Source organism: Ixodes scapularis, unplaced genomic scaffold, assembly GCF_016920785.2.
Source record: "Ixodes scapularis isolate PalLabHiFi unplaced genomic scaffold, ASM1692078v2 ptg001212l_1___fragment_1__unscaffolded, whole genome shotgun sequence".
NCBI lineage: Eukaryota > Metazoa > Arthropoda > Arachnida > Ixodida > Ixodidae > Ixodes > Ixodes scapularis.
Window position 1 is genome coordinate 1,576,960 of NW_024610117.1, and position 27,875 is coordinate 1,604,834.

At 45.4% G+C, this 27,875-nt stretch overlaps 2 protein-coding genes across 3 annotated transcripts; one reads left to right on the top strand and one right to left on the bottom strand.

Annotated features, from left to right (window-relative positions):
* Positions 1-76: 76 nt before the first annotated feature.
* On the bottom strand, positions 77-7,303 carry LOC8037999 (ribosomal protein rpl-36.A). 2 transcript variants are annotated; one of them, XM_002406224.3, is made up of 6 exons: positions 7,184-7,303; positions 5,176-5,237; positions 4,478-4,586; positions 3,267-3,334; positions 2,498-2,614; positions 77-152 (listed from the first exon to the last, which is right to left on the bottom strand). In XM_002406224.3, exons 2-6 carry the CDS (start codon positions 5,176-5,178, stop codon positions 132-134), a joined length of 318 nt encoding a protein of 105 aa, XP_002406268.1. In that variant the 5' UTR covers positions 5,179-5,237; positions 7,184-7,303; the 3' UTR covers positions 77-131. The 2 variants fall into 2 exon arrangements, with proteins under 2 accessions (XP_002406268.1, XP_040076244.1); XM_040220310.2 differs by lacking the exons at positions 5,176-5,237; positions 7,184-7,303 and adding an exon at positions 4,925-4,954.
* LOC8038004 (ribosomal L1 domain-containing protein CG13096) lies at positions 5,267-27,732 on the top strand. Its single transcript, XM_029968947.4, has 4 exons — positions 5,267-5,649; positions 11,431-11,469; positions 14,223-14,235; positions 26,219-27,732. Exons 1-4 carry the CDS (start codon positions 5,524-5,526, stop codon positions 26,392-26,394), a joined length of 354 nt encoding a protein of 117 aa, XP_029824807.1. The 5' UTR covers positions 5,267-5,523; the 3' UTR covers positions 26,395-27,732.
* The last annotated feature ends 143 nt before the right edge of the window (positions 27,733-27,875 follow it).

Sequence of the window (27,875 nt, forward strand, 5' to 3'; positions counted from 1 at the left end):
AACATGTCGGCAAACAAGGTTTGGTTGACGGTTGTTTGCCCGGTGGGACTAGGCCACATTGAAAACAGCCGGCACGTCCGATGGAGTTTTTCTTTTTATTATTACAAGTCGGCATACTTTACACTGGTGGATTAGAACTGGATCATTTGTCCCTGCAAAGAAACAAAACGGAACTGTCAGTGCCAACTTCCTCAATTAAAAAGCCTACGAGCACCAAAGCGCCGACCGGTTCTTCCACTGAAACGGTCGTGTGGCGGGACCATCCCCGAACATGTGCGGATGGCCAGCGGAGTCTTAAATCGCTTTCGGCGGCATTTCACCCACTCGGCTACGACGACAGAACAGCCGCGTGCCGCGGTGAGAAACGTGGAGGTGAAACTGTAGTAGAGCTAGTCCCGACGCTCCGCCGGCACCACAGTCATTTCTACGGTCCTCCACCGCACTGGACGGGGAGAGATAAGCAACCGGATGTTCAGAGCGATTAAGCCTACGAGCAAGGTTCGAGGAAAACATTCGGCAGTAGGGGCTTCCACCAGATGTCTGTTACGCTCGAGAATGTGCTCGAATTCGGAACTTGTGGCATTTTTTTTAAGCGCCGAGGTTGCAACGTGGTGCTCGAACGACTCGGTCAAACTCGGCTACGAACTGCAAAGCTCGTAGCCAAGTTGTTCCGGTCTCTAGCTGTACAGAGGATACAGACTCCCACAATTCAAAGATCCATTCGCCAAGGCAGTTTATGCAGTGGTGCTAGGTACACTCTTGCGAGAGGCACATTAAAAAGAAAACATAAAAAGAAAATTTTTTTTGCAAAAGTTTGGTTGGGATATGTGTGTCAAAAAATGAATTTTACGCAAAAAAAAAAATAAAATAATTTTAGAGCAATATTGACGGCAAGATTTATCGGAAATTCTGCGCAAAGTCCATGACGTCGCTGAATGGTCATTCGCTCTTTCGAGTTCAGCGAGATGGTCATTCAATATTAACACCTCAACGAGAAGGCAAAGCCTATCCACCCCCCCTCCACGCACCCGAAATGCAGAGAAAACAAGTGGACAGGAGGTGGCTACCAACTAAATCACACATTGTGCCGTCAATATTGCTGAAAAAAAAAAAGATTTAATTCTTTAACATGCGTGACCAGACTGTTTAAAGGGGCCATTTTGTTTTGTTTTTCAAGGGCTCTTGAAGGCTCTTTCGCACAGTTGCGTTGGAGTGCAACTGCAACCACTTGCGCCTCGTTAAAACTGCTCATGTCGAGCCGCGGCACTTACGACGAGCCAATGGGGAGGCGCCGTGCTGCACAGAGCAACTACATGAACTAGCCATAATGTTTAGAGGGAGAACAGAATGTGCATTCACTCGCCCCAAGCAATGGAAGTCTGAGCAAATCCAGCACAGCCGCCGTAGACTGCCTCCTCGACTCTGCCCTTCATATTGTCAAAGATGACATAAATGCAAGGAATGCCTCAAGAGCCTCAGTTGGGCATTTAGAGTGCAACAACCTATTCAAAATACAGGCGAATTATTATCGCTAACTGTTTTTAGAGTTTGAGTAGATTGTACGCCACAGAGAGTGGGCCCACAGTGGTCGATCCACGCTTCAAAAAGGTACCACTCCAACTAGGAAAGCATAGCTCTAGAATGTGGTTTACCAAAAGTCTCTAGTAGCAGCTACATTTGACTCGCGCTCATTTCAATTCAGTATCCCTCTAAAGCCGGCGCATGCCTAAAAAGTTTCTCTTCACTGCGTCGGCCGCAGCAGTCCTCGGAAAGAAGGGCTCTGAACGTCGTGGCAGTCTTCTCTTCTCACCCACCGTCTATTTGCACACCCACTATTAGCATCGCCAAACATTTGTCTACCCACGGGTGGTTTGTGTGCACCGCCATATTGGCGCCCACCGAAGCAGCGTGCAACAATCACGGTTCTGAAACTGAACTTTCCGAGGAGTAGATGCAGCGTCGAGAACGCTGCACAGTCATCTTGCTCCAGCATGAAGAGTCTTCCAGAGTAAGATGACGGAGTGTGCCCTTCACGTTTTCCATCAGGCACGTCGGCAAAAGCCAGTCGACACTGGAAACACAGACTCTACGCAACAGGGCCAGAGCGTCGTTACTGTAAAGTCCAACTAGTTTGAGAGCCGTAGGGAGAGGTATGTATCGAACGTGCCCCTTCCTCCTCCGGCTGGACGACAAAATGACTCCCGCCTCGACGTCGTCCTCACGATGAAAGTTATCACTGAGCCGGCGTGCACGAGCAGACGACGTCGCTCTGAACTCGAAATGCATTTCTATATACTATAGCAAAAACATTTTTTTTTTCTCTTTTAAGATAATACGCAGACTTCAAGGCCTGTCCAGGTAGTTTTTTTTTGTTTAGAGCTGAAACTGCACATATTTTCACTCGCAAATTTTGCGTCGTATACGGCGTCCTTCTCTTCCGGCCCGAAACCGCCGTGGGTCTTGCCTTTGTAACGACCGTCAAGCCGGAGCGTCTCACCTTGCGTTTCTTGTCTCCGCCGATCTCGAAGTGCTTGCAGCGCTTGATGGGCAGCTGCTTGCGGTTCTTGCACTCGGTGCACTCCATGCGCAGCACAATCTTCTTGGTGGTCTTGGCCTGCACGTCGGCATCGTCTTAACTACATTGAATATGCACACGTCCCCCCGTTTTTTTTCTTCTCGTTTATGCTCCCAGTTTTTTTGCTGGCCAACCACGGCCGGTGACTGGTCAGGAGTTGGGGGGAAGCCCTCCCCCGACCTTTCACTACTTTAGCGGAGCGAACAACAGAGAGGTCTGTACGGCTTCACTCCACTAAAGTGGAGAGAGGTGCAAGGACCTTCGTCCAACTCGTCATCAACTAAAGCGCTCGTCGTAAACCTTCCACATTTGTTAAGCACTGATCGAGTTGAGGTTCCTCCACCTCCGTCAACGACTATTTTCTTAATAAAACCACGCCAAAAACACACGAACCAATACGACGGAACAGACGTAGCGCCGTGGCGTTTTCAAATGGCCTTCGCGTTCTTTGCACAGTTTTTTACAACGTGGCTACTTTTCCCCTCTATGAGCGGGCCATTACAGTACACGTACGAGGCGTGCCGAGTGCCGCTGAAAAGGCCGTTTAAAAGAAATGGCACTAACGTAATTTTTTTGTTTAATGTTGCTAATTTCTTTGTCTGATCATAGCAGCATCTTTTAAACGGAGCAAAAGCGGACAGGGGTGCCTCTTAAAAGCCCAAAAAGAGAGTGAGCAATGTGTGCTTGATACCTTTTTCCTGAAGATGGGCTTGGTCTGTCCGCCGTACCCCTGCTGCTTACGGTCGTAACGCCTCTTTCCTGAAAACAAAGACGACGGCCACTGCTCAAAAACAAACTGCCGCGCTGTGCACATTTGTGGCCCATTATATTTCAAAACGGTATTAAATCCAGTCTTACTGAGGCTCCCTTTCCGTACTGCGTAAAGTGACAACTCTAGAATCGACTCTAAGCATCCGCTGCCCCTCCATTTGCACAAATGGCTTCTTGAAACTGCCTTCCAGTCTTCGTGGCAAGTTTTGGCACGCTTTTCAGGTTCACTATTAGCCTCGAGCCAGATAAAAAATAAACGCCGTAGATGCTAGATTACGACACCACCCGCGCGGCAAGCTGAGAATCAGTGTTCCCATCAAAAGCAAGTTTTAGTAGATTGTTCAGATACCTTCAATAACTACACAATGCATGGGCAAAGTCCGGCAGAGTATCTGACATTGTTCTACTAAAACTCCATTTGTAAGCCCATTCACCCAGGAGCATTTGCTTGTGTTAGGAAACACGGGGACATCTGTACTTCTAATGCCACGTGCAAAGCTACTCTTTGAATTGGTTGCCACGACGACTCGCAATGTAACAGTGCAACGTAAGCAGACGCAGACTTTGACAGAGCACCGTAGTCGTCCGAAGCCACGAAAGGTTGCAACAGCAAATGGAGCAAGCCTGCAGCCACCGTACGCAACCAACATCAACTCCAATAATAACAGAAAACCCAATAGCCTAATGCCAAGGGGTCCCATAGTGTCCCGAATGGATTTTGTTTTCCTCATCATGCCTGCTCTAAATAGACATTTGTCCTATACTGCGTAACCACTAAGAAGCACGGCAGGAGTGTAGTCACACACACCACGCGTGCTAGCATCTGCAGCGGTAACTGTTGGAAAGCGGAAACCCAAAACAAATGGCATTTTTTACTGCGTCGGCCAATACCTCCCCTCTTTACAGAAATGCGAGTGCGTGTAGCTAGGTTCCCAGCATGCTCCCAAGTGCTTGTCGAGTCTACACGTGCCATTGCCTGGACTGCCTTGGATTCGGCCCGACTAGCACAGCCCCAGTTTCGCGGGACACTAAGCTTTGCGACTGGAACTTTGACAAAGTTGAAGGTGTCGGGTGAGGAGAACGTCATCAAAGAAAGCTCCGAGGTTCGCGAAAGATTTGGATGTGGTTTACCTTGGGCGTAAAGGGAATCCTTGCCCTTCTTATACTGTGTCACCTTGTGGAGGGTGTGCTTCTTGCACTTTCCCTTGCAAAAGGTCCGCCGCTGCTTCGGCACGTTCACCTACACCGCAAACAGAGAGGAGGGGGTTGATAGTTGGCAAGCATGCCGCGCGTGATCACGATGCAGCGAGATCGTAACCAGTGGACCGCAGCAATAAAAACCTCAGAAATAGAACCAAAATCGGGGACTGGAAACAAGTTTGCTTATTTTACCTAAAGACCGTCGAGGTACGGGTCGTTTTCTACGCACGAATGTCAAAAGCGTAGCACCAGACGCAGCTGGTGACCATGAAAACTGAGCTCGTACAGAAGTTGATCGTATATTACACCGGGGCGACTTTGGTTTTAAGTCACACGTTATTTCAGGTGATTAGCTAAAAGTTCCTGTTAGTTACGTACACCGTAATCAGCCATACAAGAACAGCGAGCTTTATTTACGCGAGAGCAGCCCGACCATGCTATGACAAGTTGATGGATAGTTCGAGGGTTGATCTGGTTAAGCGAATCCCTTCTCTTCAAAAATAATCATTGCGAAGGAAACATAAGGATCTACTAGTTTACTACACGCAGTATGAGATACCGATCTTGCCGCATTTACGAGATTAAAATTGATTGAAACGAAAACCGGCTAGAAATAGAAACAGACTCACCATCTTGCCACTGTGCAAAAGGAAATGGAGGCTGGCGCGTTGCTACGACGTCACTTCCGTTGCTAAGCGAAAAGGGGGTACGAAGAGGGGGAAAGCAGTTAAACCCTCGTTCGCAGTACCGTTTTCTTAACTTATTGGACATTTAAACTCCGCTCGAAACCAACGTATACTATTTTATTACAACCTCGTTTCCAATTCGAGAACGGAGCGCGCAAAGCTAGGCTTGATTGGCCCCACTTTAAAGTTGGGCAACTTCTGCTTTCTGCTTGCGCGATTCCACGCGCCATTTTTACGAATTTGAACAAAGGCGAGTGGCTGGTCGGCTCTCCGGATTTTCGCGCAGAAATCATGAGTTCCACTGAGAACAAGGGCGATGTGGCCACGCAGCCGGCCGACGAAGTCATCTCGGCCAAGGAGAAGTCGGCCGGGGACGCCAAGACGGAGAAATCGCCCCAGAAACGGTCCGCGTCTGAGGTGAGTGCATTACGGCGCCGGCTATGTCTGTTGGAAGCCGAGCAAAGCGGGCGCCTCCACGATGCCGGCTTTGCAGACAGCGCGCTCGCTCCAGGCGCCGCTACTTCGCCTCCGCTGCCCGTGCTTGGACCGAAAACGCGATCGCAACAGCCCCTCGACGCTGTTCCGAATCCTTTTTCGAAGCGCGGCGTGATCAAAGTCGCCGGTTCCCGCGTACTCGAACGGGTGTAAGAAAAAAAAAAAAAAAAAAATCATTATGAGTTAAGCCTAACGCCGGCTGCTGTGCGAGTTGCGTCGTCTCGGCTGTTGCTGGCTCCTCATCGCCGTTGTTTTTCTTCCTTTTTATGCACTCGGATCGAATTGTCTGTATAATTTCTTGCGGGCTCCGAGGATGTTCCGTCGACGGATTCCGCTCTGCGCGCGGCCAGTCCTTGTTTACGTTCGTGAACGCGGAAACGCGCTATCGCTTCCGAACTTGTCGGCAGCGACGCCGACGTCGTCTTGGCGGGAAGTCGTACGAGGTCGTCCCGCTCGCCGAAGCAGTGAGCGGCGTCTTCGATCCATCAATGAAAGCCGGCGGCCCAACATAGCGTTCGGCTTCACCGCGAAGCCGCACGGCAACGAACTCAACACTACCAAAAACGGCGATTACAAAACAACGACAAAACAAAAAGATGCCCTACGGATGCGAGCTTTCGGCGCCGTTTTTTTATGTTTATTATTATTCTACCGTTTGTTTTTGCGCCGAGTCATGTCCGTAAGTTTCCGGAGGCAGCGCAAGCGGAAGGTTATTTATAAACGGACGTCGTCGTTTTTCGTTTCGCCGCACCGGAGTTCGGTGTGCAGATTTTAGGACCGGCCTTCGAACTTCGCCACCCTCGCATTTGATCTTATTTTTTGCGGTCTGCGTCGTTTCGTTATCGCCCGACGGCAAACTTCTGGCGGAGGCGTCGGATAACGCCGAAGGCCTCTCGTTTTCTAAAATGTTGGCGAAAAAAAAAATATAAAATAAAGTGAGCGGTTAGCGTTCGGGGACAACCTGTAGTGGTTCGCGGAGCAACTCTGAGCTTCCGAGATCGATAGTTGCGAAGTGCGGTGGCGGCGAGTCGAGTGTTAGGCTAGTCGTCGGTCGCCTTTCCCGGGGGGACGAGCGCTGACGATACCGGGGCAGCGTGACGTCGTTGCGTGAGTCGGTGTTGGTCGCGAGGGCGCCCGCCGGCCTCCTTCTAAATTTAGTCGGCAGGCCAAGAGTCACGGGGAGGCAGTCCCACACCGCTTTGTTTTAACGGCCCAACTCTCGCCGCCGCGCGGCAGGCAACCGGTTTCGATTGCCGGAAATGTGCGTGTTTTCTGCGAGGGAGAAGAATTGGCCTCCTCACGCTTTAGCGGACATTTCCGACTGCGGTGGAGTGTCTTCTTCGGTCGTCTGCGACGCAGGCTGACGTCGCCATGTTGGCCGGCGGCATGGCGCTCGCTCGCGGCGTCGGCCTTTCCGAAAGCAGGCCGGCGGCGCGGCGGCGTCCTTCAAGCTCACCTTCAAACGTGCGCGCGCCCGCTGATTGGTGGGCGCACGGCGAGCCGGCCGCGCTCCGATTGGTCGGTAGCGGGGGCGGTTGGCGGGGAGACGCGTGACGTCACCGAAGGCGCCGCCGCCGCCGAAAACACCTGGGCCAACGTCTGCGCGCGCGGGGGTACCGTCCGTTGCAACGGTTGGGGGTAGAGCGGCGTGCGTTCGACTCTGGTCCCGAGATGGCGTTACGGTCGTGGCACTTTGATACGCTTCGAGGTGGCATTGCGCGAAGTTGAGAACGGTCTGCGAAACTGGCATTCTCCGTCGAGTCTGACGATAACCGGTGAAGGAACTCGAGGATCTTGAACGTTCGGCCTCTGTGCGCTGACACACGCGCAAGATTATAGCGGAGATATCCCGACCAATGCCCTTGCTGACTAGTAACTTGGACGCCAGTCCCAGTTTAGCTGAGCTGGGCGCTCCAGGGATCCTCCTTCCTCAGATCTTTTATTTTTTTCTTTGGGAGAGGGGGGGGGGAGGGGGAGGAAGAAGAAAGAAAGGAGTAGCAGTAGCAGCAGAAATGCAGGGTGATCACCGATCTGGTGTGCTTGATGGAGTTTAGTGTTATTCGCTGTGTAGTGAATGCAGCTTTGAGCTACAAATAAGGACAGTAGAAACTGGCAATATTGTTCCAGTTTAAAAAGTATTAGCAGTTATTAACAGGATGAGTATACCACGCTCTGCTCATTTTGTCAACAACTAGAGGGTGTGAGCGAAAGACCCGCAATTCGAACAGCGCCAGGATTTATGCTCTTTGGCTACCGCTTAATAAAGGTAAGATGTGAAGGTCTCGTCTCAAGTGAGATGAGCTTTCCGTCATGACTAAAGAACCCTGGGCCAATTAATTAGCCGGGAGATAATAGCATTCTTCCAAAACACTAAATAGGCGTGCAACGGCAAGAGGTGTTGTTTTATGAGGGACCAAAACACGTGGCAGGTGTCGCTTGCCCATATCTAGATGTGGAGAGCATGGGGTGTGCACCTTCCATTATCTGCTTAATTATCCCTCAAAGGGACAACTCCGGTCGGAAATGAAACCAAAATAAATGACTGGTATCACTCTAGTGGTATGAAATACGATGGCAGCCGAAATATTACGTTAACGTGAAGCCGCATTCTCCGCTAATACCGACTTTAAAGATGCGACCCGCTGCTCTTTTGGCGGGCAGCAAGTGGATTAGCTTTTAGTCTAGGAACACTCGCGCAGCACCCTTGTGACGTCACATCATGGTGAAACTGTGCTCGATTTGCTGTACCGCAGCACCACCACGACGTCGCAGCCATGTATGTGGCTGATGATCAGTGTTGCCATCCCCCTAGCAGATAGTTTCTTTTCTGTTTTGGCGTCTTCTGTTTTGCCGTAAAAGCTCGACACCAAACTTTGAGCCATGACATTTATAAAACTACACGCAGTATCAAGGGAAAAAAACACACCTTGTAATTCAGGGCCACTGCTTTAGCTGGAAACAGTCGTAATCCCGAATTAAAAAAACGTTGGCCAGAGCTGCCCTTTAAATATGACATGGTCCTCTAATTTTGTTTCGCAAAGAATTCAATTGCCGATGTGGAAAAATAAAACTCGACCACAATAAACACCAACTGCTCGGTCTACTTGTACTACTGAAAAAGCACAGTCAAATGATGCAACTTATATTGCAAAAAAAACAAAAAAAAAATTCTGACCCTGTTCAAGCAGTTATTAGAATTTCGAAGGAAGCTACAGGCTTCAGGGAATTACGGTCCAGTGCATTGGCATGTGTGCAGTGACAGAGACAGGGTAAAATAAGACTGGCATACAACATGCCAGTCAGCCAGGAAATCTACGAGAATTGTGGGGAGAAAGTTGCGGGAGTCTGGGGCATTCCCCAATAAGTTCTACTTTATTCTAACAGGAGTGATGGAAGCGCTGCACCAAATTGTGCCTTGGGACGAAAGTCTGCCACATCTTGAGCCAAATGGCAATTTTTGCGAAGAATTGCGCTATGCCTGTGCCAAGACGAGCTTAAACAAAGCAAAAAGTGCAAGTATTTTTAGTAGTTGATTTTACTATTCGGACAAGTAGAAGGAAAGGAAAATGGTATGAATGTTATTTCACAATGTGTCTACTCACTGCATAGTTCACTTTCATCTTAGGTTGGAGCACAGTCGAGGGCTCGGAACACATACTAAAAAGCGGAAGTCACCGGTCATTTGCAGCGCTTAAAATTAATTTGGCTGATAAGAGAACAGTTACATAAAGATTACAAATGCCGCAATGTCAGGCTTTTGATGCTGTTTCATTGGTGCCTCGGTTCGTAGCATTAGCTGCACTTAACACGACTTCAAATAAAACATTTAGAAATTGCTTGTCAACCTTGCTGGCCCCGTGGTTGTCTGAATTTTCAGACGATGTGGGTGACATTAGGGCATAGCAGTCGCGAGAAAAGTTTGCAAAAGAGTGGGATGGCGGCTACTGTGGTAGTTCAGAGCTAGGGTCTTTTACCCCCAATCACTTCATTTTGTCTGTTTCACGCATCCCTGCCTTGGCTACAATCGCAGCGTACTTGTACTGCTGGTGTCGAGCTTCACCGTTCTGCACCGAAGTGCTCGGAGCAGCAACTGGCGTGGGGGAGCGCCCGGATCAGAGCGATAGGCTCGGAAATTGTGCCAAGTACCATTATGGGCCGACCTCCTTTGGTCTCGGCTGTAGGTTGGTGTCAAAGTTCAAAAAGGCGCTGCCAAAAAAAGGGGGGTGTGGGGGGTTGGATATTAGATTAAATAGGTTAATCAAGGTAGTTTTTGTGCAGTAGTCAAAGGAAGTGACGGAAGGCATGATTTTATTGGTAGATGTGCTTTAGCGGATATGCTGGTTTTTTCTGGCATTTTAAGGGATTTTTAATTGCATAAACTACTACAGAGAGTAGGGGGAAAAGGCTTTATCTCAAATGAAATGTTGAGGTGTGCTTCATTTTTTAATTTTATTTTGCTTCTTTGCCTAAGCCTTGTTTCTGAAAAGAAAAGAAGCTGTGTGCTCCTTTCGTGTCCTATCTATTACAAAAGATAATAAGTACCATATTTTCCAATGTATAAATCACATTTTTTTTTTTTTTTTTGTGCGACTTGTATAACAATGCAACTTATAAGTTTTCTTTTTTTTTTTTATATGCCGTGCGCCATTTTTTTTATAAAGTACCATAACTACGTCACTGTAGGTGGCATTTCCCCCTCCAGGAGGCACTGCTGTCGCCGCACTATTTTGACTCTTAATGCGTGATATTTTAATTTTTATGGTTTCCCCAATGTGGCTCAGTGCGGATAGGCAAGACGGGGAGAATAAAGCTTTTACAGCATGTTATTGGTGTTGCCTAGTTAAGCCATGGTTCTGTATTCTCTTGCTTCAGTCCAGTAACACTAAGAAGTAAGTGGGCTGGTATGCATGCATTGCAGAATATTTTCTCACGTCGTTCTCAGTTTCCGTTTGGTGAACAGTTTTTTTCTGCCATGCTCCAGGCGTGTTGCTGCACGTAAAAGGAAGGATTGTGGCTAGCCAATCTTTTAGAGGTACCCCAAAAAAAAAAGTATCTCGAAGTTTATCTTTCTGCCTGTGCATTGATGCTCGCGTTCTCTTCAAGACTTGGCCTAGGCTAGGCCTAGTGCTCCAAAGCTTGGTTCGCTAGTGTCTAGCTCCTTAAACTTTCGTTCGCTCAAAAAGTCGACTACCCTTTCATTTTACACATTTTACATCCTTTTGCTGCGAAACACTCGATTGCCCCTGCCAGACAGCACCATAGTATGGGCATTTCTCTCGAGTCGAAATGCGCGTAAGCTGAAGAATTCCTTGCGTGAACCATGCAAAGAAGTGCAACTTGTATACCAACTTTTTCACGAAAACGGCTCAATATACGGATGTGCGACTTATACAAGGGCGTGACTTATAGTCCGGAAAATATGGTAATACGCTTCAGTATTAAAAGTGAAGCTTCAATTGTCATTTAAGATCATTGGTGAATGATGCATTCCCTTGTTCATTTTCAAGTGGCACGCCAACGGATGTTGGCGTCTGCTCTAAAAGAATTGGTGGCTGCTCCAAACCATTATTTTGCCTGCTACAAAATATTGAGTGCCGCTTTCATCACCATTCATCGATAGGGCAATGCCCCAGGTTTCTAAGCTAGGTTTGCCTTGTGCTCGCTGTTGAAAGGTCTCTTATGTGTTCTGCATTTCTTTTGCAGTTAAATGATGACGACGACTCAAAGAAGAAGGCCCAAAAGGTGGGTTTCTTTTTGTTTTGTAACAAATACATAGATTAATGTGTGACTGTAAATCTAAGAAGTTTGTCTTTCTCGTTTTTACAGTGCTATCTTTATCTTTTAATTGAATTCTTTCAGTTGAATTTATGCAACTGAAGTCAGAGCTTGCTGGAAGTTTTCTTTTCGTTACTGGAATAGGTGCTGTTTCAGTAGCAGAATATTTACCAAGTTGCATTGGAATTTTAGTAGCTGGCTTCATTAATTTACGTGCACTACTCAGAACAAATACACATGTTACCTCTTACTGTCTCGGCGCACATTGAAGTCAAGGGGATATCCTAGAAGAAATTAAAATTTCGCTTAGCTATTTTTTTCCAAATAAAAAAATGTAAATGTGAAAAATTAGGTTGTAGAGGGTAAAAATCTAATGTAAACCTAATTACATTTTAGCTTAGGTAACTTAACTACCTTAGAGCAAGTTATAGAGCTCAGAAGAAAATATCCTGTGTGCTTCAAAACAAATGTCAACACTTTCATGTGTCTATATCCTTGCCAGTTTTCAGTGTGTTGTTACTTTATAATTAGCCAGTTTTATGGCAGTACCATTTATACCTTTATTAATTTGTGAAATGGGCTAAGCAGTTTAAGGCATCTGTGTCATGCAGATACCTTTAATGAGTTTGCTAATAATGGTTACCGTTATTACTAGGCAAAGTGCAGTTCTTAGTCAGTCTAGAAGAGTTCCTGCCTTTGGAAATCCTGACTGCTTATAGTGGCCAGCTGTTGCATAAATTGACAAAGGGCAAAAGATATGGCCCACGTTAGCCAATCAGTGATGAACAAAGTATGCTACTGCTCTCCACTAAAAAGGTCTGAGAGTCGGTGACATGCTTCACTTGGCACTGATTATAGCTCGCTGGGGCCTTTTATCCTGCCAAGCCACACTGAACCGAGTAGAGTAAGCTGTAAGATGGCCAGGAGGTTACAACACCCTATAGTCCGTTCGAACTCGCCAAGGTAGAACAAAGGAAAAGGGAGGCCAGGGAGGAGGAGGCAGACGGAGTGCTGGAGAGCAGAGGGGGAAGCCCTCTCTTCTCCAACATCTGTTTCCCCCTCTCTTCTCCCGCATCTGTTTCCCCCTCTCTGACCTTCCTTTCCCTTGCACCATCTTTTTGAGCCGTAACTCACTATAGTGCCCCCGCCACATTTTGTAGATTCCAGTGGGATGATATTGTTGCGGGGCATATTTTGGTGTCGACTCAACTGTGTTGGCATGCAGTATACTGAAAACAACTTCATGTTCGTGCTCTCAAGTGATATGCTTTGTAATAGTTCCTACAAAGTCTAGCAATAACTTTTTTTTTTAATATTTTTCGATTTCGAAGACAGTTGTCCATTCTAAATCGTAAGATGCCTTGAGCTTGCTGCCAGGCTCCTAAAGTCTTTTCCCATGTGCACATGCCCCAATGTATAGCTTTACGCTCTCAGTGCCATTGGTGTGTTCTGAGTGAATGCTCAAAGATCAGAGCGAGCTCAATGTCAAATTGGCTGTACCCGTAAAAGTTTCAGACCGCCCACATTTTGCTGAGAGGCTTAAATGGACACCAAACCACTGTCTGCGATAGTCTATTTATGGTCATAGCAGAATCTATTGGCTCCAAAAGCATCCTAAAAAACCAAACATTACATTCCATGGTACTCAATCTTCGACACCAATTTTAACATAGAAATGGGCCCCTCCTTAATGTAATGTTTGGTTTTTTTAGGATGCTTAGAGCCCATAGATTGAGTTATGACCATAAAAAACCTCAAGTTGACAGACATCAATAACATTTGAGAATGTAGTAAAAAATTATGCGTAAAATATTTTCAAAATTTATGCAGGGGTGTTCCTTGGTGGAGGCTGCACCGCATTCTCACGTTGCAAGCAGTTGTTTTGGTGCACTCGCACACAAAGGCAAATGTGCAAACCAGCCTCGGGCTTCTTCGGTCCGAAGGACGTAATGTTCCGAGCGATCGGCCGCTAGTCTAGGCTCGCGGGAGATTCCTCCTCGAGTTTGTGGCGTGCCGAATGCCGAAAGTACTAGCCTATCGCGGAGCTTGACGAGCGTCGAGTCGAGACGTGCGGGGAGAATCGCCACTGTGGGAACCGGCTTTCAGGGGTATACTTTGTGTCTCATTAATATGGATACCCCGCTATGTAGACTAACCGCCAAATTCACAAACCTCACTCCAATTGAGTCACCCCTCCACTTCCTCGAGGAAGGCGCAAGGGACGGCGCTGGCCAATCGCGACGACGAATAGGCGGCCTAGGCTCGTAGCAATTGGCCAGCGCGCCTTCCTCGAGGAAGTGGAGGGGCCCCTCAATTGGAGTGAGGTTTGGGAATTCGGCGGTAAGTGTTGGGGATGAATTGTGTAAATGCATTCTTGTCTCGTCGTTAGGGATGCCTCGCATTGTGGACAATAGGGGGGGGGGGGGGGGGGGAGTGGCTACGGCACGTCGGAAGGGCACTGTGAGCAGCATTATTTGGGGCCGGTGAGGCGAACATTGACGGTTGGGACGGGATATGTTATGGAAACGCAGAAAGCCCAAGATTAACGGTTTTGGTTCCAGGAAGGAATGTGGCAGCGAGTGTTTCGTCGGGTCCTTTCCTAGTCTTGAGTCTTGACTTCCGTGCTATGTTCTTTTAGTTGCGTTCTTTGATTTAAACGGAAGCAACATTGAGCTTGGGGAGCTTCCCCGGCATTGACTGTGTGTGTGCCTTTGTTGCAGACGGACCACAAGGGTGTGTACCTCTTCCACCTGTCTCACAAGCGGTTTCTTCTGTTGGCAAGTTGTTGGCGGCTAGGCGGTCTTCTCAGTTTGACTGCCGGGACGCCCAAGGGGGGAACTGTTTCGACGCGACTCGGCAAAGAGTTGCGGACCCGGCGCACCAGTCTGGGGCACGTGGCGGCGTGCCGTCGGCTCGGTGGGCTCTTGGAGCCGTGGCTTTCTCCCTTTGCCAGGTTGTGCGGAAAAGGAGTCCTACTTTTACCCTGTTGAGACGTTCCCCCGATTTCGGTCTCGTATCCAATCCTAGTGTGTAAGCAGTATTTTTTAGGGTATGTTTTTCTAAAAAGGGGGACGCACATTAGTATAGGAAGTACAGCATAGAATTGCATACGGGACAGGCTGTACTCCGTTTTTATTGCGCGATGGGAACACGGCAGATGCAATGAGCTATCCCAGCCAATCCAGCTCTGCAAAAGGCAGGCTGGTTTTTCTGGAGCGCAACCCTTAGGTGCCTGTTTCCGCGTGTAGCGGCGTCACTGTCGGTGTAAATCCGCTAAATTTAGCGATAAAGCTGACGTTGCATGACCTCACGCTGATTCAGTTTCCCTGCTAAATTTAGCGGGAAATAGAATTATTAAGGAGGTCACGTGACGTCAATTTTCCCACTGAATCTAGCGTAGAAACTGAATTTGTTCATGGGTGACGTGACGCGAGGTCGTGTAGCATCGATTTCCTTCCTAAATTTAGCGGCAAAACTGAAATGGTGTTGGGGTCATGTGGCATTGATTTTCCAGCTGAATTTAGCAGAGAAACTGTGAGGAGGGGAGAGTCATGCCCTCCCCTCCGTACCATCTCCTCCCCCTCCTCAATAGCTGCACTCTAATTTCTCTTGCAGAGGTTCGTGAACGCCTTTTATTTGTTTTGTTTTTTAAGCTTAACAGACTTGTTTTAAAAAAGCAGTTGGGTGGTTTCATCTCAACTCAAGCATAGATTTGGGGTCAAATTTTTAATTTTGACGAAAAAATATATGTCTCTGTGAAAACTTTTTTGTGACAGGGAGTAAAAACCGCAAGTTTGGGCGATTTTTTTTTTTTTTTTTTTTTTTTTTTTTTTTTTAAATATTGGGTTATGGACATTTTAAGCAGCCAAGGCACAAACTGACCTTGTTCTCGCCTGTGGGAGGTGTCATGTTTCACTGCTTTCAACTTTTTACTTTTTTTTTTTTTTTTTTTTTGCAGCGCAATGTGACATTTTTTGACCAGTCTCAGAATAAGGATAATGTATGACCAATAATTTTGTTGTGATTATCTATCTTCGCTTTTCTTTTAAATATTGTCAAAGTGTGTCCCTTTGACAATATTTGTCAAAGTTTGACCAGCTGTTCCGCGTGACCTACTTAAGATATCGTAATATATTTATTATTTTCAAAAAGCTGAGAGATTACTCTTTCTTTTAATACCAAATTTAATGTTGTGTTTAAAAGAGAAAGGGCAGTGTATTCTCGTAAAGCAAAAACTATTTCAAATTTTTTGCAAATTAGAGGTCGATCTTACAGAAAAAAATTTATTTGGCCGATTTTTTTTTTTTTTTTTTAGCTGCTATTGCAGTGCTTTAAGGTAATATAAAACGAAAATGTAATATTTTGTTTGTATGGCAGCTATAAAAGCTTGAAGTCTGATTTTGTTCGACTGTTTTGTCAGTAAATCAACTTACTTGCAAAACTGCACCAATTCATAATTGGTGCCTCTTATTTTTTGATAGATACCTGTGAACACACTTATTCTCTGATAAATAATTTTAACGCAGTTATTTTTATCAAATATATTCTAGAAAATTTGCCAATATGACTTTTTTGGCCGATACCTTTCAAAGTTTACCAGGTCTTTCTTGTGACCTGTATGAGGTGTCTTAACATATTTAGTATTTCAGAAAGCTTAGAGTATACTCCTTCTAATGATAACAAATTTGATGTTGTGTGTAAAAGAGAAAGGGCAGTATTTTCTCGTAAAGCAGGGACTATTTAAAAAATGTTGCGAAAGTCTATTTTCTAAAAAGCCTAGCTTTTATTTGGCTAATTGTTTTTCTCTAGCTACCTATTGCAGTACTTTATAAAGTAAAATAAATAGAAAATGTAATATTTTGTTTGTATGGCGGCTATAAAAGCTTTCATTTTGTTTTCTGTTCACTTGTCGAGCAGTAATACATGTGACTCACAAAAATACACTAGCTCATAATTAACTCCTGAAATTTGTAGTAGCTGCGTGTAAATTCCTTTAATAAAAGATGGAAACAGCGAGTTATGTTAATAAAGCGTTTAATCATATCTTTAATTTTTTTTATTTGTTAAATTGCTTTTTTGTAACAATATGTGACAAAGTTCAGCAAGCTGTGCTGTGTGACCTAATCAATATATTTTTATGATTTTTACATCACGGTAAAGCTCCAATTAAGTTATTTCTTTTGAGTATAATTTTAATATTTGGCACTAAGCATATAATGCAGAACATTTGCCTGAAAAACAAATATTAAGAAAAACTTCCAAGTTTAAAGGGCAACTCTGGTCCATACTTTCAGTTTTGGGATTATGACTGTTTTTAGTGCAGTCAGCGTCCCTGAATTGCAAGGGTAATTTTTTTCTCGTTATTTTGCGTAGTTTTAAAGATATCGACGCCTGAAAGTTTTTTTGGGGGCGCGGCCAACAAAACCGAAACTAGCCGCTCGAGGCCCCGGCAACACTGGAAATCAGCCGCTATGTGAATGTGACGTCACGATCGTTCTCGTTCAACGAGTACGCAGGCCGAGCGCCACCTACCTTTGTTGCGCTAGCCGTCTAAAGATAGGAGGTCAGCTGATATTGGTTGTAATTATGTATACGTGGTAGTTATCGAGCATATCTAGCAAGAGTTAGTGCGTATACCCAAAAGCTAGCGACTCAAAAACCCGTGAACTCGTACGGTGCCGTACTCGGCGGCCACCGCCGTGCGTGCGCTATGCCGTACTCGGCGCTTGTATACCCAAAAGCTAGCGACTGGAAAACAAGTGAACTCGTTCGGTGCCGTACTCGGCGGCTGTCGCCGTGTGTGTGGTCTTCCGTACTCGTCGCTAGGCCTAAATTGCCATCTGGGCTTTGTGGATGGGGCGGCGTTGCTTTACGCCGCGCTGCCAGTGACGTGCAGTACTGGGGGCCCTCTCGCTTTCGCGCTGCGGGTCAGTCCCAAACACACAGGTTTTAGGCTCCGGCGTGGGCCGCGGCGCCCGAACACACGTGTGCTGGGCTGAACACGACTGCTTTTCGTTCTTTTTTCCTCGGTGTGTAAAAGCCAAAGTCCACTCGTCGAACAGCGTTCACCCACACCTTCAATTTCCGGTCCGTCGGACACTTGTGAAAAAGCACCTCCGTGTTGCGCAGAGGGTTGTTTGAGCAGCCCACAGCGCTACAAGTTGCATTCGGCATCTTTCGAGGAACAGCTGGGCAGTCTTAGGCGCACCGAGTTGCTCGCTAAAACGAGTCTTAAAAGACACATGCAAAGGAAAAAAAAATTTTTTTTAGACAGCTTAGATGGAAAAAGGATGTCATAAAACGATTTTACAACGAAGAAACAAAATTTTTAGAGCTATATTTACGGCGCAAAACGAATTTGTAGTTGGCGCTCGCGGGAGCCGCCGCTGGTCACGTGGTAGGCCCGCGCGCCGCCGCTTCAACGCGTTTCTCCACGCCGCCGTCGCCGCCGCCGTCGTCTGACCGGCGCACAGGTCTATCACGTCTGCTTGCGCTTTTTCAGGAGTTTCCTTTGGGATCTAAAAGTTACTTATTCGTCTTGGTTTTTTGTTATACTTCGAACAAAGATGAATAAGTTACTTTTAGAGGCCATAGGAAGCTTCCGAAAGAGCGCAAGCACCACGTGATAAATAAAGACCAGTCACGTGATAAATACAGACCACTTTTCCGCGGTGCCCGCGGGCGCCAACTACAAATTCGTTTTGCGCCGTAAATATAGCTCTAAAAAAATTTTTCTTCGTTGTAAAATCGTTTTATGGCGTCCTTTTTCCATCTAAGCCGTTTGAAAAAAATGTTTTTTTCCTTTGCATGTGTCCTTTAAAGTCCTCACAAGCAAATAAACAAAAGGCTATACCGAAGCTACACGGGCTACAGATAAAAGCAACGGCTAAACACGTCAATCACAAGCCGAAGTAGCAGTGGTAGCGGCTCAAAGAAGCGCAACGCCCGCACCGGAGGAAAAAAAGAGAATGTTGCAGACGTCACGGCCCAATGTTGCTTTAGCGATCGGCAACCCACTGGCCGCCCGCTAAGGAGCAGCGGCTCGCATTTTTGTTATCGGCATTAGTTGAGAATGCGGCGTCCTACGGACGTAATATTTTGGCCGGAGTCGTATTTTGTGTCACTACAGCGATACCAGTAATTTATTTCATTTTGAGTTTTGGCCGGAGTTGCCCTTTAAAGTCAATTTTCTTTTAAAAAAAGAAAAAACTTATTTTTTATTTACAGTCAGGTAATATCTGTCAGGAACTACCAACAGAAATTGTAATATATTGTTTGTTTGGCTGCTATTAGGACTCGAATCTTGTGCTATGAGTTTTAAACGGGACTTCGCATGAATGCTCAGCTGAGCTGAATATTGGCCTATGCAAGGTTTTCTATTTAATGTTAATACTTACCTCAATATCTAGCATAAAGGCTAGTGAAGCAACAATATTTATCCTAACAATATTTATTTACTTGGCATTGGGGTGATTTGCAAGGTGTGTGAACTTTGCCCTATGTTTTGACAGATTTGCAACATCTAGACTCCCGGACAAACTTAAGTCAAGAGGGAAAAGTCTAAGTAACCCGGCATGAATCACTGAAAATAGAAATGAAACCTAAACACATGACCAACACGTTTGAAGCCTTACACGCTACGAAATGCTCGTTATTTTACGAAAGTCTGTATGCGCACAAAATACACCATACTTCCTAAGCGTCAGATACTAAATCGTACATATGTATGTACACTAAATATCTGTCTGAGACAAGAAGATATGACAATTACTTAGTAAGTTCGGTATTTCAAACTCCAAGCCGAAGGCAAAAGGGCCCAATAGGAATTCTCTAACGATCTGCTTTCCCTCGTCTCTTGAGGAAATAAGCGATGTGCCCGCACTTGTGGATACGGACTTCTAACTTTTTTTAAGTGCACTACTCCAAATTTTATTCATGTTTATGGATAGATATTGAGGTAACTGCTAATGATAAATAAAAAACCTTACATAGGCCAAACTTCTGCACAGGAGAGCGCCTGTGCGAAGTCCCGTTCAAAACGCTCGTAGCACGAGATTCGAGTCTTAATAGCGGCCATACAAACAATATATTACATCATGTTTTGGTAGTTCCTGATAGACTACTATATTACATAACTGTAAATGAGTAAAAAAAAATTAAAAGGTGGGTTATTTAGATAATTGACCCAGACTTGCTAGTTTTTTTAAATGTTTGTTTTTCAGGCACATGTAGTGCATTGTATACTTATTGCAAAATATTGAAATTATACTCAAAAAAGAGCTTAAAGGGGTTGTGCAACTATATTAACGTTGAAAGAAATCGCAGCCTGTAATTTTTATCCTATGTCCCTTGCCCTAAGTGACAGAAAACACCCAACCTTCCTCGGAAATGTTGCGATTTCACTAAGTAATTGGACATTTTAAAACTGTTTGTTTACCGGCCTGCAGCCGCACAGCGGTGGTCATCGGAACCACAGGGTGCGGCCGGCGTGACGTGAACGTGACGTCAAGTGGGGAATGTGTAAAACATTGGAAAGTTGTGCAATTATCTGCTAAACATAAGACCTATTTTTAGAAATCTGGTCTTATTGACATAAACAAATGTATCGAAGGTATCCTACCATTACGAAATATTACTATTCATAGTTTTAGTGACGCCATCTATCAGAGGTTAACAAAGCCATTTCTGCTCTGTGGCGTTGCTCACTCGCCCACACCAGAGCCCTCTGTCCAAACCATACCCATAGTCCCGTAACTCTCAAGTTTTGAGCAGCGCTCCAGGCGAGCAAAAGAGTATATTCGGCTCGCGTTTCGAACGTGCGTTATTACGCTTCCCAACTACAATTTTCTTATACTCCGCTTCGTTCTAAATGCTAGCGTAGCTGAGGCTACAAGAGCGAGCAGCGAGGTTTCAGCGTCACTGTCTGCCATGGCAACGCTCGCTGAGGACCGAGCCAAAGCCGCCTGCGAATCCGGAAACCTAGCTCCCCATTCAACGTCGCAACCACGTGACAACTGCATTACCGGAAAGACGGTGGGAGAGTTGAGAGTGGCCGCGGGGCGCATATATTTCAATCGGTTTTTATTTTGTTAAAAAGGCACGTACCGAAAAACGGTTTTCTGCTCCATATTCCATGGGTGGTAGGGATTGACTCCCACACCTATCGACCTGAGGTCCGAGAATTGTTGCACAGCCCCTTTAATTGGAGCTTTACGGTGATGTAAAGATCATAAAAATATGTTGATTAGGTCACACAACACAGCTTGCTGAACTTCGTCAAAGATTGTCTCAGAGAGGCGGTCTGAAAATTAAAACAAAAAACGTTAAGGATCTTATGACTTAGATGCTTAATTAGCATTAAAAAAAAAAAAGCCTACCTTGAGAGTGTTCTGAGAAAATTATATTGATGTAGTGGAAAAGAGGGGATGGAGTGAAATATGGCACCCCCGATAAGCTGGAAAAACTTCAGTTTTCACCTTGGCCGCTTAACAGTCCATAACTTGAGGACAAAAATCCTATGAACTCGCCGTTTACATTTTATTTTATGGGAATTGCTCACGAACAAGTATTATTTTGACAAAAATTAAAAATTTGACCCAATATTCGTATTTGTGTTGAGATGAAATCGCCCAGTTAAAACTATGTTTATGCTGTTTGTGTGGATGAGTTAAACGACCAGGAAAACGTGGTATAGGGGGCTGATGTGATGATCCATCGGCTTATTGAGTAAAATTTGTTGATTGACTTGTAAATTAGTGAAAATAGTCTTATGGTTCCAATTAGAAACTTGCGGGGCGTCATTGAAAAGCACTAAGTCGGTCTTTTTAGGATGCCACTCTTACAGCAGGAACAAGGCCACCGGTGCGATAATGCATTCGAGCGATTGTTTCTCCTTTTATTATTCGCGACTCCAGCTCGTTACTTGCTCTCTCGTGGCGGAAACGGGAAGCGCTCTAGTGAGGGTCCCCCTGTTCTGCTCTTCTCTTCGCTGTCCCAGTGCAGTGCTACGGCCGGTATTGAATTGTGCCTTGCTAGAAAGTGATAGTTTTGTGTATAGAAACAAGCGCCGTGTGTGCTTGCTTTAGCGCATGCCCGTCGTTGCCATGCTTCAATACAAGGCCTCAATTTCGGGCTCCACACACGCGCAGTGTGGAAGACTCAACGCTAACGCACACACGTGATGCTTGCGTTCTCTCGAATGCGCAATACTCAAACTCACTACTGTTACACCGGTTTTCCTACGCCAACGAAACATGCTGCAGAGAGCAGACGTGCGAGCTTGGAGGGGATTTTTCGAACTGGAGAGGCTGAGATTTGCAAAGCAACGGTGCATAAAAATGAAAGAAAATAATTAAGTTTTGTAACTAAAAAACAACAAAATCCCTTCCTTTTTTTTTGGGGGGGGGGCTTGGCTTTGATAGTGTTGTGCTTTACCCACAATTAATGTAATTTTGCATAGATTTCTCTAGCTAGCGAAGAAAATTTTATACTATTGTTATTTTATAACCTGTCACTTAATGTTAAATTATCATCATTGGCAACAATGATGATAATTTGCCAAATTTCTATTACCATAGTTGTTTGCACTTTTTAAATTAAATAAAGCAAAATTATATTACAAATTGCGGTAATGTAGGCGCCCAGTAAATGCCACAATCGCTAAAATACATCATCTAACCATAATTTTCTTTATTGTTTTTTTTTTTTTTTTTTTTAAGAATATGTAAGATTGGCCTTGTTATTAAGATAGACATAAACCCTAATATAAAATCCTATGAGTCACGCATTGCTGAAAAAACGCTGCCCTCTGACTCGGATTCCCTTAGTGACTTTTTGTGGTGAGAATAGTGTTTCTTAATTTATATGTATTGTGAATATTTTCTAAACTCATCACCCGCGGCGATATTTTGTAAAATTTGGATTGATTCTGTTATGCTTGTGTTGGCAATAATGCTAAAGAACTTAATCATCTAAATGCCTACAAAGCTACTAAAAGACCTGCAGTTCATCACATGACATTACTGAGCGAGAAAAAGCAGCAAGAACACACAAATATCAGTCCTGATTTTTTTAATAAATACAATATTTTATGTTAGCTCAAGGAGTATGAAAGACCCTGTGTTTAAAAGGAGAATCGGACACACATGTCACGTGTGACTTCAGCTGAAGATAGCTAAAGAATAACACTGCGAGACACATCTTGAATTAGAAGAGAAACCAAAATTAACTCTTATATTGAGAAATTAACTACAAAATATAAGCTAGTTTCGGTTTCGTTTCAGAATATTTGAGTCGCTCAGTGAAGCCAGCACACTAGACAGGCTCAGCAACTGATATACCCAGCGCGCATCTCTGACCCTCACTATAACCGCCATTTTAGAAAACGAGTGGCGCCACCTATAAACACTTGGAGTCATGAATAGCCCCAGCCTCGTACCTGTTGCTCGAGTGGTACCTTTAGCGCACTACTATGCTTCCCACGTGCTGCCAGTACTTTTAAGAATTATTGATTTGGTGGTCTTCCGTGGCACTCGGCAAGTTTCTAATTGGAACCATGTGTCCATGTTCAGTGATTAAGATGTTAATTAACAAATTACCTTAATTAGCCGACTGATCATTATGATTAGCCGCCTGTGCGGTGTCCTCCTGGCCGTATAACTTGCCTGCACGAACAGTATAAGAAGCTTTCGCTGCTTTTTTGGAGCAAATTTCTATAGCTGAAAAAGATATGCCCCGTATATTGCGTGACAGTCACGAGGCACTGGATTGGGTTAGACGACTTGTGGTCTCGTCCGCGGTCCATTGTAGCGTGAAACTAAGTGTAGCGACTGGACGACTTTCTCCATTTTCCAGTGGAAAGGGTGCCGGCAGTACGTCTTCAGTGGCATGTTTTGTGTCAACTTTTGGGAAGAACTGGAGCCATGCAGTATACCGTAAAATTCCGAGAGATGCGCCACCCCCGAAAGATAGCCCACCTCTAATTTCAACTTGATTTGCTTTTTTTTTTTTTTTTTACACCGAACGATACTTAACTCTTAGTAATAGTAGTATTGGGGTTAATGATGACCTCAGCGTAAATGCGGCTAGTTAGCTATGGCGGAATATAAGCGAACGTTGCTAGCTGGGAAGTATGGTCATCTTTGCTTCGTTGCCCTTCGCCACCATAACAAGCTTGAAAGGAACATGACCTAAAAATAGTAATGTTTTAAAATTTTCTTTATTGTACACAGAAAGTTAGGCCACTCCATATTTTAACCGGATTTGCTCTTGATGTTAGGTGGGTTATCTCTCTGGATTTTACGGTAACTTTTTTACTGACACTTTTTTCCACTGATTTTAGAGCTGCAATGATATTTCCTCAATAATAGTTTAAGTTAGATAAGTTTTCAACTTTTTTGTTGCAGTGTTCCTATTAAGTTTACCGATAAAATTCATGAGAAGTACCATACATTCCGGTCTATAAGTTGCACTCCCCTATAAGCAACTGTTGTCACGAAAAAGTTGGTGTATACACCAACATGCGGCTCCGAGGTGACAGCACTGCTATCCACACGGCGCAATGCCAGCGCCCATTGTGGGTAAACATGAGCTCACTTGTAAACAGCGTGTTGGCCTATACACCAACTCATTTACAAACAAACCGGAGCGCTCCTAGCGGACGCCACCAACTCCGCACATGCGCAATGGAGGTGTGGGCAAGAAGCTCGCCGTCGCCCATAAACAAACCATTGGTATGGGATGTTGTCGGCGTCGGTGTGAGTCCCCAAGCTCTTTTTCGCGTTGAAATTGTTGATTCTGTCTTCTTGGCAATGTCTGATTACTTGAGCGGTCTCAGCGAAATTACCTAGGCTCGTTACATCGCAAAACTTGGCGTGAATAACGTAACATGCGGCGATTCATTCCTAATGAACTCCTAACGCTAAAGTCTGATTCACATGGTGAGGATCTGCTCGCTATTTTCAGTCATGATGTTGCTCAGGCTGCAAAAGCCTGAACTGTAGCTGAGATGTCGACGTCGATACTGAAAATCGCAAGCTGAATCGGGCATAACAAGTCGGTGATGGCCACTGGTAACAATTATCGACATCTTATATCTATCGTTTACACCGAGCCTACTTCTCCGAAGCAACCTTCAAACTTAAACGTCTTTTGAGGTCTCCACTTCTTATCGAAATTATTGGGTCATCGTTTGGTCTACGGGCCGCTGTCGTTTGAACGAGCAGACGGCAAGCAGAAACGCTTGTGAGAGCAGATGACAGCTCAAACGATAAGGCGGCCATTTGAATGTGATGACACACTGAACATAGGCCGTAGGCGGTCCGTGCAAGTTGACGGTTTTCCCGCATTCATGTTGGAACAAAACAAATAAATCTGACGACCACAAGTATCCGTGAATTCAATCCAAAGTGCTTCCCACCCTAGCAATCGTGGTCCGACGGCGTTTGTTTTTCCTTTTTCACGGCCCCTATTCACGTTCTTGGATGAACCGAGCAGGCAGAAAACGCATGAAAACTGGCCCTCAAACCTTTCCCGACTCTTTTGGTCGCACCATTACATAAATCGCATCAACAGAAATTTGGAAATAAAAAAAAAATGGCAGCAACCTTTCAAACTCGTATAATGCATGAAGTGGAGTATTTAGGAGCGATCGTTTCGGTTCCTTGGTAGACGTTAAAACGGGCATTCCGGGAGTAAAGGCACTATATGTTTATTGATTTTGGGGGAACTGAATTGGTGCGTCACGTGACAAGGGATGGAGAGAGGGCACTGTGAGAAGGTAAGAAAGATTGGAGAAGGGAGGAAAGAGGAATGGAGAAACTGAATTGGTGCAACGTGACCTAGAGGGTAAACTTTTTGCATTTACGCACTTCCTGCAAAGGTCATATTAGGTGCCAATATGACATGTCAAAGTACTGTGGCACACTTCCACTGACGGAAACGCACCCGTGGCTGGTCATGGGTGCGCCACAGTAACTACGCTTTTTAAATTGCGGACCTTAATAGGGTGCCTTCGACGTGCCTTTTGCCGAAGTGAAAGCGTCCTACGAAGCTCAATCAGCATGAAGAGCGACGCGACCGTTCTTAGGCCTAAATTCTTTCACGATTTCACTGTCCGAAAGCGGACCTCAGACGACGGCATGTTTGTTAACATCAGTGCATCCGATAGGTGAAGAATGTCCGGGGCTGGGCAATGCCTCAACCCAAGCTTCGTCAAGTGTGCGCGCCGCTTGGTTTTGCAGTTGATCACTTCCGCAACTAGGTAGGCTCTTGCATCTGTCAGAGAGCGGCTTGGCCTGACTTGGTCTGACCGCTTGGCAACAGAAGAAAGTGGGCTTGGTGGCTAACTTAGTTGTACGCAGTTCAAGACTCGTGGGGCCGAAAATTGGAGGTGCGTTCATAAGCGAGGGGAAAAAACAGTCTAAATATTGGTACCTTTTGTGGGGGTGCGTTCATTATGCGAGTAAATACTGTATTGAAAAAACATTTGAATACAATGTATTGGCGATTCGCAACAAGACGTGGAGTTGGGCTGGCTGGTTTAGCGTAGCTCGAGTGAAAAAATGGTGCTGTGTCAGCTGTTGTCCCCAGTCCTCGGGTTTCTTGTTTTGGGGATCTTTTTAAAAGCATGTTGCGCTACACCCGCCTCAAACCTTGTTTTAGTATTTCTACATGAAATGAATGAGGGTAATGGTGTGCCCTTTCTGTCCGTGTGCAGGCGACAAGAAGGAGAACGGCGAGAGCGACGACAAGTACGAGGAAGGCGCCGGCGACGAGGAGGCGGGCGACGATGACGACGACGACGCCGTCCCCGACGGAGATGACTACGACGAGGAGGCGGACGACCCCGAAGGAGACGACGATCCGGACGACGACGACGAGGACGACGCGTAAAAGGAGCAGCTCTCTCGTCGAGAACGTCGTCGTCGTCGTCGCCGCTGGTTTTCGTGGGGGTTGGGAGGGCCAGAGGAGGACACTGCGCGGGGCCGGAAGTGTCCGGGTCTTTTCGGACACTCTCTCACTTCCTTCCTGTCCCGGAAACAAGAAGGGGGGAGGGGAGAGAGACACAGCCGGGAGAATCCGGACTCCACCCCCGCAAAAAGAGGAATCCTCTCTCGTCGTTCCCTGGACTCTTCTTCTCTGTCGCTCTGATGTGTTCTCTTTTCGAGTTTTATTTTTTTCGATCATCCGTACGTCATGGTTTCTGAAAGAAAGTCATCACATATGTCGGGAGGTCCGAACGACTGGTTTACTTTTCGTCTAGTTAAGTTGGGAATGAGTGTTAGCATAGCCTTGTATCCCTCCTTGTTTGCGGTTCAATTTCTTGGTAGATTGTTTTGATTGTGGCGCGTCGTCGTTTGGGAGGGCAGAATATGAATGGAAAACAACCTGACTTTTTTTTTATGCTCTTGTCTTTTTTAATATCTTCCCTTTCGCTGTTTTTTTTTTTTTTTTTTTTTTTTTTTTTTTTTATAAAAGCGTGTTATTTGGCGTTAAAAGGAGCACCGCGACATTAGAAGTTTCGACGTCTGTCCCGTCTTTGCGGGCATTCTGGGTTTCGAGACAGCGACCATCTCTATAAACTAGGACCTGTTGCATTTCGTGGGGGAAACTCGTAATGCCAAGTTGCGGGAATTTGTTTTTAAAACAACCGGTTAAAGAGCCACTCGTGCAACAAAAAAAAAAAAAAAACTTTTTTTTTTTAAATATACGTCGAGGGGACGTAGTTGGGGAAAAGGGGGGGGGGGGGGGGGCGAGAATCAGCCAATAAAATTGTCACCCGATTCTGCATCGTCATCAACACAAAGATCATGAGTGTACTTTCGTTCATGTCTCGTCCCTTTCGGTGTGTAATTTTTGCGATGGGGTGGGGCTTTTTCAATGCATTCTTTTATTAATGGCAAAGTGAGCATTTAGCTTCGCTCTCGCTCAGGGTGAGTATTTTTCGTGCATTTGAGAAAAAAAAGGAAAGGATATACCAGTTTTCGTTGCGCTGCTGCCAGTTTTGGCTCGTGGGACAACTGTTTTTGTGCGTGGCTACCCGATTGGATGTTACGAAGCTTGTGGCGAGAGTGAAGTTCTGCTCAGTCTCCTGTTTTTTTGAACCCCCAATTTTTTTTTCCTGGATCTTGACAACATGCACATTGCACATTTTTTGTTTCCTCCTGTGAACGGAAAGTACTTTCACACTGTAGATATATATAAGGAGAAAAAAAATACCTCCAAAAGATGCTTATGTGTTTGCATGTGCTTTATTCTTCGGTATTGTGAGCGCATGCGATAATGGTACATGAGCACTAGTGTCCTAGCAGCCTTCGTCGTTGGCAGCTACAATTTTCTCATGATGGTGGTGATAAGATTGCAAAAGCTTGAAA